The 12,816-nt window shown below is 43.4% G+C and overlaps 1 protein-coding gene across 1 annotated transcript in view; it reads left to right on the top strand.

Moving 5' to 3' along the window:
- acss2l (acyl-CoA synthetase short chain family member 2 like) overlaps positions 1-11,218 on the top strand; it is a 24,409-nt gene extending 13,191 nt beyond the window's left edge. Inside the window, exons 4-18 of the mRNA XM_072440693.1 lie at positions 2,085-2,188; positions 2,674-2,746; positions 2,874-2,949; positions 3,161-3,245; positions 3,322-3,459; positions 4,505-4,675; positions 4,968-5,101; positions 5,174-5,306; positions 7,488-7,544; positions 7,644-7,724; positions 8,778-8,886; positions 8,961-9,029; positions 9,536-9,712; positions 10,484-10,558; positions 11,086-11,218. Of these exons, the coding sequence (XP_072296794.1) occupies positions 2,085-2,188; positions 2,674-2,746; positions 2,874-2,949; positions 3,161-3,245; positions 3,322-3,459; positions 4,505-4,675; positions 4,968-5,101; positions 5,174-5,306; positions 7,488-7,544; positions 7,644-7,724; positions 8,778-8,886; positions 8,961-9,029; positions 9,536-9,712; positions 10,484-10,558; positions 11,086-11,207 (1,604 nt within the window). The 3' untranslated portion in view covers positions 11,208-11,218. The remainder of the gene's footprint in view (positions 1-2,084; positions 2,189-2,673; positions 2,747-2,873; positions 2,950-3,160; positions 3,246-3,321; positions 3,460-4,504; positions 4,676-4,967; positions 5,102-5,173; positions 5,307-7,487; positions 7,545-7,643; positions 7,725-8,777; positions 8,887-8,960; positions 9,030-9,535; positions 9,713-10,483; positions 10,559-11,085) is intronic.
- Positions 11,219-12,816: the final 1,598 nt, after the last annotated feature.

The raw sequence follows: 12,816 nt of genomic DNA, 5'->3' as shown, positions 1-12,816 counted from the left end.
ATAGACCCGACTCGTCCTTCTATAGACCCGACTCCTATAGACCCGACTCGTACTTCTATAGATGCGACTCGTACTTCTATAGACCCGACTCGTACTTCTATAGACCCGACTCGTACTTCTATAGACCCGACTCCTATAGACCCGACTCGTACTTCTATAGATGCGACTCGTACTTCTATAGACCCGACTCGTACTTCTATAGACCCGACTCCTATAGACCCGACTCGTACTTCTGTAGACCCGACTTCTATAGACCCGACTCGTACTCCTATAGACCCGACTCATACTTCTATAGACCCGACTCGTACCTCTATAGATCCGACTCGTACTTCTATAGACCCGACTCGTACTTCTATAGATGCGACTCGTACTTCTATAGACCCGACTCCTATAGACCCGACTCGTACTTCTATAGACCGACTCGTACTTCTATAGACCCGACTCCTATAGACCCGACTCGTACTTCTATAGACCCGACTCCTATAGACCCGACTCGTACTTCTATAGACCCGACTCGTACTTCTATAGACCCAACTCGTACTCCTATAGACCCGACTCGTACTTCTATAGACCCGACTCGTACCTCTATAGATGCGACTTGTACTTCTATAGACCCGACTCCTATAGACCCGACTCGTACTTCTATAGATGCGACTCGTACTTCTATAGACCCGACTCGTACTTCTATAGACCCGACTCGTACTTCTATAGACCCAACTCGTACTTCTATAGAAGCGACTCGTACTTCTATAGACCCGACTCGTACTTCTATAGACCCGACTCGTACTTCTATAGACCTGACTCGTACCTCTACAGATCCGACTCGTACTTCTATAGACCCGACTCCTATAGATCCGACTCGTACTTCTATAGACCCGACTCCTATAGACCCGACTCGTACTTCTATAGATGCGACTCGTACTTCTATAGACCCGACTCATACTTCTATAGATGCGACTCGTACTTCTATAGACCCGACTTGTACTTCTATAGACCCGACTCGTACTTCTATAGATGCGACTCGTACTCCTATAGACCCGACTCGTACTTCTATAGATGCGACTCGCACTTCTATAGACCCGACTCGTACTTCTATAGACGCGACTCGTACTTCTATAGACCCGACTCGTACTTCTATAGACCCGACTCGTACTCCTATAGACCCGACTCGTACTTCTATAGACCCGACTCGTACTTCTATAGACCCGACTCGTACTTCTATAGAAACGACTTGTACTTCTATAGATGCGACTCGTACTTCTATAGATGCGACTCGTACTTCTATAGACCCGACTCGTACTTCTATAGACCCGGCTCGTACTTCTATAGACCCGACTCGTACTTCTATAGACCCGACTCTTATAGACCCGACTCTTATAGACCCGACTCTTACTTCTATAGACCCGACTCGTATTTCTATAGACCCGACTCGTACTTCTATAGACCCGACTTCAATCCGGCCCCTGGCAAGATTTTAGTGTCTATTTTTGAACCGTCTTAGCTGTGTAACATGTGTCCTTAATAAAGATCACATGAAATGATTGAAATGATAGATTCAATAGCCTCTATTTTACAGAAAAGTGATTACCGTATTTTCCGGAGTATAAGTCCCAGCAGCCAAAAAATGCATAATAGAGAAGAAAAAAAAACATATATAAGTTGCACTGGAGTATGAAATGCAGCTGCAAGTGTGAAAATGACAAATAATATCACATATAAGTCGCTCCGGAGTATGAGTATAAGTATAAGTATAAATATAAGTCGCACCCCGGCCAAAACTTATAGTCCGGAAAATACGGTATATCGTTTTAACCAGTCAAATATGACTTCAGACTCTTCCAAACCGTAGAGCACGTCCCAGAATAAACTTTGGCCCGTTGTAAATGTGTGTCGCGACTTCTTAACTTGTCCCGTGTGTCTGTCCCTTGTGTTTGTCCCTTGTGTCTGTCCCTTGTGTCTGTCCCTTCTGTCCGTCGCTTGTGTCCGTACCGTGTGTTCGTACCGTGTGTCCGTACCGTGTGTCCGTCCCGTGTGTCCGTCCCGTGTGTCCGTCCCGTGTGTCCGTCCCGTGTGTCGTGACCCAGGCGTGAAGAAGGGCGACCGTGTGTCCATCTACCTCCCCATGGTCCCGGAGCTGGTGTACTCCATGCTGGCCTGCGCCCGGGTCGGAGCCGTGCACTCTGTCGTGGTGAGGAACACGGGTCATAAACTAATAACTGAGAGAGCGGTAACTTAAAGGTGCACGTGATGGCGGTAACTTAAAGGTGCACGTGATGGCGGTAACTTAAAGGTGCACGTGATGGCAGTAACTTAAAGGTGCACGTGATGGCAGTAACTTAAAGGTGCACGTGATGGCAGTAACTTAAAGGTGCACGTGATGGCAGTACTTAAAGGTGCACATGATGGCGGTAACTTAAAGGTGCACATGATGGCAGTAACTTAAAGGTGCACGTGATGGTGGTAACTTAAAGGTGCACGTGACGGGTTTGTACGGTGTGTTTTTCTTTTCTTTTAGTATCGTTCCCTCGCTCGGTGGGAGAGAACCTGTGGTAAAACACACTTTTCCATTAGTTTAAACCATCGTGCGACATAGTGTCGCATAGACTTTATGCTTTTGTTTATGATTTAACGCATTCACAGTATTCACAGTATTCACGGTACTTCCCGCCTCAGTTCGCAGGTTTCTCCTCTGAGTCTCTGTGTGAGAGGATCACAGACGCACAGAGTTCCGTCCTCATCACGGCCGGTAAATTATTAAGATTTGTGTCCTTTTTGTCTTAATTTTTAAATAGTAATAATTTTCTTTTTCTTAATTTGAACATTTCCCGCCGCATGATCCGCATGCTTCATTTTCAGTTTTCTGTGTCGCTCAGACGGCGTTTATCGAGGGGAGAAGTTGATCAACCTGAAGCAGATCGTGGATGAAGCTCTGGCGAGATGCAGGGAGAGGCCAGTCCTGTTTATCACTCTATTCTTCTCTCATTATTATCTTATTTTGGTTTTATTTAGGCTTCTCTCTCTTTTTATCTCTCTTTCTTTCTCTCTCTCTCTTTCTCTCTAGAGAGAGAGAGAGAGAGAGAGAGAGAGAGAGAGAGAGAGAGAGAGAGAGAGATAGAGATTTGAGTTTGTCACGTTTTGAGGTGAACCCTGTTGCCTTCAGGGGTTGTTCCAGCGTGACCAAGTGTCTGGTGGTGAAACATCCGGCTCTGAGGACCAAGACCGGAGCGTCCTGCCACAAACTACAGGTTCTGAACGCACTTGCCGCGTCGGGTCCGCGGACCGGGCGCGTGGCTTTCCTTTACTCGTCTTCGCTCGTTCCAGACGCCGTGGGACCGATCCCGTGACCTTTGGTGGGACGAGGCGATGAGGGACAGTCCGGACCAGTGCGAGCCCGAGTGGATGGACTCTGAAGACCCCCTGTTCATACTGTACACCAGCGGCTCCACGGGGAAGCCCAAGGTACGGTGACCACGGTACTTGAACTGGTCTCGCTTAGGGGGGTTTGAGCTATTTAAAAAAGGAAAAAGAATTCTAAATGTAAGTCTGGTCAAATAAAGGTAAATAAAGACAAATAAATAATGGTAAATAAAAAAGTTAATGAATAAAAAGTGAATAAAGGTAAATAAAGAAATTAATAAAGGTAAACAAATAAAGAAAGACGAACAAATAAAGGTAAATAAATAAACATAAATTAATAAAGGTAAATACATTTTAAAAAAGTGAATAAATAAAGGTAAATAAAAGTAAATAAAATAAATAAATAAAGGTAAATAAATAAAGTTAAATTAATAAAGGTAAATAAAGTGAAATGAATAAAGCTACACAAATAAATGTAAATAAATAAATAAATGTAAATAAATAAATAAAGGTAAATAAATAAAGATAGATGAATAAAGTTAAATAAATAAATTATTGGATGGTTTATATTGACTTCAGTGACTTCAGTCCACAGCTTCTCTTCTGTACAGAGTTAAGTCTAATGCTACTACACACTATCAAACATATTCACATACACACAAATGAATGTAGTTACACGTTCGTTGTAACGTAAATACTTAGTTTCTTCATCATTAGTTTACTCAAAGTTTGAGTTCATTCTGTTTTGTCTTGCGTTTGAGACGCGAGTGCTCAGAAAATTCCTGTTTTCACCTACCCCCTATCCCCGCCCACATCCCTGTACTTAGACATGATTATTTGAAAAACTTTATCACTTTTTTTTTATATTACAAAAACAGAGAGAAAAACTGGACAGGTAATAAATGTATTTGAGAATAACAAAATAAAAATAAATAAAAAGGATAAAGGCAAAGAAACTCAGAATAAAGTATTTAGGTCCCATTTTGTACATGTACATTAAAGTTATTACGCTTTTTTAAATCAATCAACAAAATGTACAATAAAGCTCTCGCGTGTTACATTTTAATACCAAATATCATAATATGTCATCTTTAAGTACGACAAAGACGTGAATGGCCCTGGACTGAAACTGCTTCCTGCGTCTCAGGGCGTGGTCCACACCGTCGCCGGGTACCTGCTGTACACGTACTTGACCTTTAAGTACGTTTTCGACCATCACCCCGGCGACGTGTTCTGGTGCACCGCGGACATCGGCTGGATCACGGGACACTCCTACATCACGTACGGGCCCCTGGCCAACGGCGCCACCAGCGTTCTGGTGAGTTCAGGGTGGAGCCAAAATGTCATGTTTTTATGAACAACGCGGCTTTCAAAGTAAGAGCTGTAACTTTATATGACGTTATATGAATGAATATGATAATGATACGTCTTATTTATTTAGTGGTTTTCAGGAATTCAAAAAGACTTTAAAATAATAACAAAACAGTCAATTCAAGAAAGTAAACTGCAAAATGATGGCACCAGCAGGAGGCCGGTCCATGTTTAGTCCTGACTCTGGCACCAGCAGGAGGCCGAACACACAGCTTCTTCTAACTTTCCCTCCCTTCCAGTTTGAAGGCGTGCCCACTTATCCCCACGTGGGACGGTTTTGGGAGATTATCCAAAAATATAAAGTGAGCAAGTTCTACACGGCGCCCACGGCCATCCGCCTGCTCATGAAGTACGGGCGAGAACCTCTGCAGAAGTGAGCCACGCCTCATGCTTTTCTGAAGTGCAAATCCGTAGCATTGGTTAAACGTCTGTTCATGTGTTTCAGGTTCGACCTGTCCAGTCTGAGGGTCCTGGGCTCGGTCGGGGAGCCCATAAACCCCGAGGCCTGGCTCTGGTATCACTCTGTGGTGGGACAGAGTCGGTGTCCTGTGGTCGACACCTTCTGGCAGACTGAGACCGTGAGTACAGCATCCAGACACTCTGTAAAGGGCCTATGAGGTTTTATCTTCATTTAGTGTATTTATACCTACATATGTACATTTAAATGATAGTTTTACACCAATCGAGTGGGTATTTAAGGGAGAAAAGTCAAAAAATCTGTGGAAAATGACATCACACCAGGGGCACTCATTCCAGTCAAAGTTTATGTAGAATTTAGACAAAAGAAACACGTTTTTTGACTCTCCAAAGATTAATTAAACAAAATAAAGTCGCTCTCATATATTTTCATTTATCAATTTATTTTTTTAAAGTCACATGAGATGAGTTTTTTCCCAGTGTTTTCTGGGTCATTTCCTGGTGTGATGTCATAAACTACAAACAGGAAGTGAAATTATAAATCTAACAAATGTGCCATTCTGTGCCATTTTAGTCCAATGACCTGTAGGGGGCACTACAGCTCGATACCATTTTAGAGGAAGGTATTCGTACTACTTGTATATACTCAATACTTTTTAAGTCCCGGTCCCATTTGATGCTGTTCGCACAGAGCAGGAACTAAGTAAGTAAGTAAGTAAGTAAGTAAATTTTATTTATATAGCACCTTTCACAGACAGAGGTCACAAAGTGCTTCACAAAACACAGAATAAAACAATAAAAACACAAAAAACTTACAGTGAACAATATATATACAACAATATACAGTAAAATCAGTCCCTAAAACAAGTGCATTTAAAAGGCTTGACTAAATAAAAAGGTTTTAAGTTGACCCTTAAAAGCAGTAACTGAGTCCAGTGACCGTAGGGAGAACGGAAGATCGTTCCAGAGTCTGGGGGCAACAGCCTGGAAGGATCTGTCTCCTCTGGTCCGAAAACTGGTGCGAGGCACCAACAACAGTTTCTGGTCCAATGACCTTAGTGAGCGAGAGGGAGCGTACGGTTTAATCAGATCGCTGATGTACAGAGGGACCTGACCATTTAAAGCTCTAAAAGTTAAAACAAGAATTTTAAACTGTATCCGATAGGAGACCGTCTCCAGTGAAGGGCTTTAAGAATGGGTGAAATGTGGGCCCTTCTATTTGTGCGGGTCAAGCTCCTCGCTGCAGAGTTCTGGACCAGCTGCAGACGAGAGAGTTCCTTCTTGTTAAGACAGGAAAACAAACTGTTACAATAGTCCAAACGTGAAGTCACAAAAGCATGAATTATAAGTTCCAGGTCATTTTGAGACACCATTTTCCTGAGCTTAGAGATTTTCCTCAACTGAAAGAAACAGTTCCTCGTCAACAGCTTGGAGTGGTGCTCTAAAGACATGTCTTTGTCAAAGACAACACCAAAGTTTCTAAGACTTAGCAGTCTGGCCTAAAACACCCAAGTACTGGTTTATCCCTGGAATGGCATCATCAGGGGCAATAATCAGAGTTTCTGTTTTGTCAGCATTTAGCTGCAAGGAGTTTTGACTCAGCCATTGTTTAATTTGCACTAAACAACTGACCAAGGAGTTCAGCTTCTGGATCTCAGAAGGTTTAAAAGAGCAATAGAGCTGAATATCGTCAGCGAACAGGTGATAGGACACATCACTAAACTCTTTAATGATCATTCCCAGGGGAATTATATAAAGCAGAAATAGGACGGGACCCAAGATGGAGCCCTGAGGAACTCCACACAACAGATCAGCTGAGTCGGACATTATTTGGTTTGCAGCAACACTAAAGCTCCGACCGGATAAATATGAGGAAAACCAATGAAGAACTGACCCTGATAGTCCAATCAGGTCCCTCAGTCTGTTCAACAGGATATGATGGTCGACAGTGTCAAAGGTCAACCGTGCAGACAGATCCAACAGAACTAAAACCGTGCATTTTCCAGAATCAGGAGACATCATAATGTCACTGGACACTTTGAGCAATGCGGTTTTCGTAGAATGATGTTTGCGGAAACCAGATTGAAAAGAGTCGTGAATGTTTGACTGATCAAGGAAATCGCACAATTGTTCAGAGACCACCTAAGGACTGGGGGCCACACTTTGGGGACTTTTTGCAGGTACTTTCCAGTTAAACCAGAACCTTTTGGTGTCAGAAGTACAACACTGTAGACAGACCTGAAATCACGCCTTTGACTGTCCAATGTGGAAAACACGGGATCATAAAGTGAATCAAACGCCACGCGCCGCTCAGCACCTAATGTTAAGTGATGTGTCCACAGGGAGGCCACGTGCTCACTCCGCTGCCCGCGGCGACTCCGCTCAAACCCGGATCCGCGGTGAGTCTTCGCGCCGGCGTTTGGAAGCGGCGTAACGGAGCAGCACGCCCGTTAGCATGTCGTAAAGGTCAAAAATGAGGTTTGTGCCGTCATTTTCAGACGTTCCCGTTCTTCGGGGTGGAGCCGAGCGTTCTGAACGAGCACGGGGAGGAGCTGCAGGGCGAGGCCGAGGGATATCTGGTAAATGTGATCCTCAATTATCGCCGAATTCTTTTGTGCTACTGGTTTCGGACGGCGGAGTTTACGTTCACATATGTACCGTATTTGCCGGAATATAAGTCGCACCGGACTATAAGTCGCACCAGCCAAAAAATGCATAATAGAGAAGAAAAAAACATATATAAGTTGCACTGGAGTATGAAATGCAGTTGCGAGTGTGAAAATAACAAATAATATCACATATAAGTCGCTCTGGAGTATAAATATATAAGTATAAATATAAGTCGCACCTTTTTTCATAGTTTTGGCCGGGGTGCGACTTATAGTCCGGAAAATACGGTATTTGCCATCGTTATGCCATATTTGTTCGTTTCCTTTTACCGTATTTCTGGAGTATAAGTCACCAGCCAAAAAATGCATAATGGTGAAGAAAAAAAACACATATTTAAGTCGCACTGGAGTATAAGTCGCATTCTTTAGGGGAAATGTATTTGATGAAATCCAAGACCAAGAACAGACATTTCATCTGTAAATGCAGTTTAAAATAATAACAGATGAGAGAACATGGTGAATAGGTGTACGTATGCTAACGCTAACACCTTCAGCTACATGACGTATGCTAACGCTAACACCTTCAGCTACATGACGTATGCTAACGCTAACACCTTCAGCTACATGAGGCACAGACAGAACTGTGGTAAGTGTCTGGTATGTTAACGTAACATATGAACAGTTATTCAGATAACTATAGCATAAAGAACATGCTAACAAGTTTACCAAAGCATCAGTTTTACCCCAAATCACTAAATCCATTGAATTCTTCTTCCTCTGTGTCACTTCTAAACAACTCCACAAACTCCAGAGATAGAGGAAGTGCAGATTCTTCTTCTGCGTCGCTTAGAGCCTAGAGCGCCCTCTTGTGGTTGCCCGTGTGAAAATAATCAACATGTGAAAATAACGAATAATATCACATATAAGTCGCTCTGGAGTATAAGTCGCACCTCAGCCACTTATAGTCTTATAGTCCGGAATATACGGTAATATTAGTTTAAACCGTGTTCTATTGCGTGGTAGGTTTTCCGGAGGCCGTGGCCTGGGATCATGCGAACGCTGCACAAAAACCAGGAGGGGTTTGAAAACACGTACTTCAGGAAATTCCCAGGCTTCTACGTGACGGGAGACGGTAAGAAACGGACCACGGTCGAGTTAAATATTGCAGAAAATAATAAGTAAAATGGGTGTTGTTTTATTCCCCAGGCTGCAGAAGAGACAAAGACGGATATTATTGGATCACGGGACGAATAGACGACATGCTCAACGTGTCAGGTACTGTCCGGCCATGAAAATCCAAAAAGTAATCGGAATATTGTTTTGTTTTATTTAAATATTGAGTTTTGGTAATCTGGATTGTACAGACTCCAAAACACGAAAGAACGTTTAGAACATCAAAATGTCCCAAAAAATAATAAAAATACAAATGCGTTCTTCATTACCGTATTTTCTGGACTATAAGTCACACTGGAGTATAAGTCGCAGCAGCCAAAAAATGCATAATTCAGAAGAAAAAAACATATATAAGTCGCACTGGAGTATGAAATGCAGTTGCAAGTGTGAAAATAACAAATAATATCACATATAAGTCGAGTATAAGTATATAAGTATAAATATAAGTATATAAGTCGCACCCCCGCCAAAACTATGAAAAACTGTGTGACTTATAGTCCGGAAAATACGGTAAGTTATGTCATGTTTGTGTCACATGACCTGGCTGACCTCTCTGCACTCTGAAACCCAACGAGTCCTTTCAGTAACTGGGTTTTGTTTGGCCGTAGGTCACCTGTTGAGCACCTCGGAGGTGGAGGGTGCCCTGACGCAGCACCCCGGGGTGGCCGAGGCTGCCGTGGTAGGGCGCCCCCATCAGGTCAAAGGGGAGTGTCTGCACTGCTTCGTGTCTCTGAAGGGAAACACGGAGTTCACCCTCGGCCTGGTGCAGGAGCTCAAGACTCTGGGTGAGAAACCATGTGGTTTAAGGGATTAGGCACCGTTTTGAATCTACGTTAATTAAATCATGACTTAACTTCACGATGTCTTTTGTAAAAAATTGATTTGCTTTTTGATGCAAGGATGGAAGCTATATTTAAGTAGTGGTAGTAAAGAAATGTTCATTTGAAGTGAGTATGACAGGTTCAACTACATATTCCACTAAAGCAGTTTAAGATTCTGCAAAAGATTTTGACCAGTTTTACCCCCAGTTTACTGACTTTTGTCATTTATTCTTTTACTTCCTCCTTAATGACGTCGCACTAGGCAATTGTATGACAACAAATATAAATAAATGGAAACTTCTTCAGAATTTGATTGATTCTTGTGTCTCCCTCCTACAGTTTTCAACTTTATTTTAATTTAATTTGAAAATGTAATTTATTTATCTTTTTGTATTTTATTTTAATGTGTTTTTATTATTTTAATTTAATTGTGTTTATTTTATTATATTTATTTTGATTTTTCTATTATAGTATTTATTTGTCACAGACCAGCATAAATAGATAAATATTTAACACTATTCCACCAAACTAAGTCATAATGATAGAAATGCACAAACTGTCACGTGCACTTTAATTTACGTGTATATTAACATTAAAAGCCAAGTAAGTGTGTTTTAAAACAAATAAACTTTTACAATCTGGAACACATTTTAAACCTTGCAGTTGCAGTGTTTGTCCTTTAGGGGAAGCAACACGTTCAAACTGTCACTAACTCCAGTGTTTGTCTTTCTTCAGTGAGAGAGAAAATCGGACCAATTGCGACGCCGGATTTTATTCAGAACGCTCCGGCTCTGCCCAAAACACGCTCAGGTAACGGTCCACGATAACGCTAAACCAGGCCAAACAGGGCTAAACCAGGGCTAAACAAGGACCTAAAGGGTTAATTAAACCAGGACTAAACCAGGGCCAAACTTTCACCAGAATAAAACACGGATAAAACCAGGATAAAAACAGGATTTAACCTAGAAGAACTAAACCAGGATTAAACTAGAACTAAACCAGGACTAAACTAGAACTAAACCAGGATTAAACTAGAACTGAGCCAGGACTAAACTAGAACTAAACCAGGATTAAACTAGAACTGAACCAGGACTAAACTAGAACTAAACCAGGATTCAACTAGAACTAAACCAGGACTAAACTAGAACTAAACCAGGATTAAACTAGAACTGAGCCAGGACTAAACTAGAACTAAACCAGGATTAAACTAGAACTGAACCAGGACTAAACTAGAACTAAACCAGGATTCAACTAGAACTAAACCAGGACTAAACTAGAACTAAACCAGGAATAAACTAATATTAAAACTATTTTTCTTATGTTTTGTGTCTGTTTAGGGAAGATCCTGAGGCGAGTTTTGAGGCAAATCGCTCGTAACGACAGAGATTTGGGCGATTTATCGACTCTGGCAGATCCTAAAGTCGTGGAACTGTTGTTTAACCAGAGAAATGAAGCGTGACACAGAGGAAGGGAAGAGGAAAGAGGGAGGAAAGAGGAAAGAGGAAGGATAGAGAGAGGGAGGTAAAGATTAAAGGAGAGAGCGAGAGAGGGATTGAAAGAAAGGAAAGGGGAAAAGAGGATAGAAGGAGAGAGGGTAAAGATGAGTGGGTAAGAAAGAGGGAAAGAGATGATGAAGAGAGAGAGAGAGGAGAGAGAGAGAGAGAGAAACGAACATTGGAGTGGTTAGAGAGAGAGAGAGAGAGGGAGGTAGACGATAAAGAAAAGGAGAAATGGTGAGAAGGAGGGGATGATGGAGGAGAGGGGAGAGTGGAGAAGGGTAGAGAGAGGAGAGACAGAGGAAGGAGGATAGACAGAGGAGGGACAGAGGAAGGAGGAGAGACAGAGGAAGGAGGAGAGACAGAGGAAAGAGGAAGGAGGAGAGACAGAGGAAGGAGAGACAGAGGAAGGAGGAGGAGAGAAAGAGGAAAGAGGAGGGACAGAGGAAGGAGGAGAGACAGATGAAGGAGGAGAGACAGAGGAAAGAGGAGAGACAGAGGAAGGAGGAGAGACAGAGGAAGGGGGAGAGACAGAGGAAGGAGGAGAGACAGAGGAAAGAGGAGAGACAGAGGAAGGAGGAGAGACAGAGGAAGGAGGAGAGACAGAGGAAGGAGGAGAGACAGAGGAAAGAGGAGAGACAGAGGAAAGAGGAGAGACAGAGGAAGGAGGAGAGACAGAGGAAGGAGGAGAAACAGAGGAAAGAGGAGAGACAGAGGAAAGAGGACAGAGGAAGGAGGAGAGACAGAGGAAGGAGGAGAGACAGAGGAAGGAGGAGAGACAGAGGAAGGAGGAGAGACAGAGGAGGGACAGAGGAGGGAGGAGAGACAGAGGAAGGAGGAGAGACAGAGGAAGGAGGAGAGACAGAGGAGGGACAGAGGAGGGAGGAGAGACAGAGGAAGGAGGAGAGACAGAGGAAGGAGGAGGGACAGAGGAAGGAGGAGGGACAGAGGAAGGAGGAGAGACAGAGGAAGGAGGAGAGACAGAGGAAGGAGGAGAGACAGAGGAAGGAGGAGAGGCAGAGGAAAGAGGAGAGACAGAGGAAAGAGGAGAGACAGAGGAAAGAGGAGAGACAGAGGAAAGAGGAGAGACAAAGGAGGGAGGGGAGACAGAGGAAGGAGGAGAGACAGGAAGAAGGAGAGACAGGAAGGAGGAGAGACTGAGGAAGGAGGAGAGACAAAGGAGGGAGGAGAGACAGAGAAAGGAGGAGAGACAGAGGAGGGAGGAGAGACAAAGGAGGAAGGAGAGACACAGAAAGGAGGAGAGACAGAGGAAAGAGGAGAGACAGAGGAAGGAGGAGAGACAAAGGAGGGAGGAGAGACAGAGAACGGAGGAGAGACAGAGGAAGGAGGAGAGACAGAGGAAGGAGGAGAGACAGAGGAAGGAGGAGAGACAGAGGAGGGAGGAGAGACAAAGGAGGGAGGAGAGACAGAGAAAGGAGGAGAGACAGAGGAAGGAGGAGAGACAGAGGAAGGAGGAGAGACAGAGGAAGGAGGAGAGACAGAGGAAAGAGGAGAGACAAAGGAGGGAGGAGAGACAGAGAAAGGAGGAGAGACAGAGGAAGGAGGAGAGAC

The sequence above is a fragment of the Eucyclogobius newberryi genome, unplaced genomic scaffold (genome assembly GCF_026437365.1).
Source record: "Eucyclogobius newberryi isolate DKJ021-1_F unplaced genomic scaffold, fEucNew1.0.hap1 SCAF_12, whole genome shotgun sequence".
NCBI classification, from domain to species: domain Eukaryota; kingdom Metazoa; phylum Chordata; class Actinopteri; order Gobiiformes; family Gobiidae; genus Eucyclogobius; species Eucyclogobius newberryi.
Note: the sequence above shows the minus strand (reverse complement) of the source record. Positions and strands in the feature narration are given on the sequence as shown.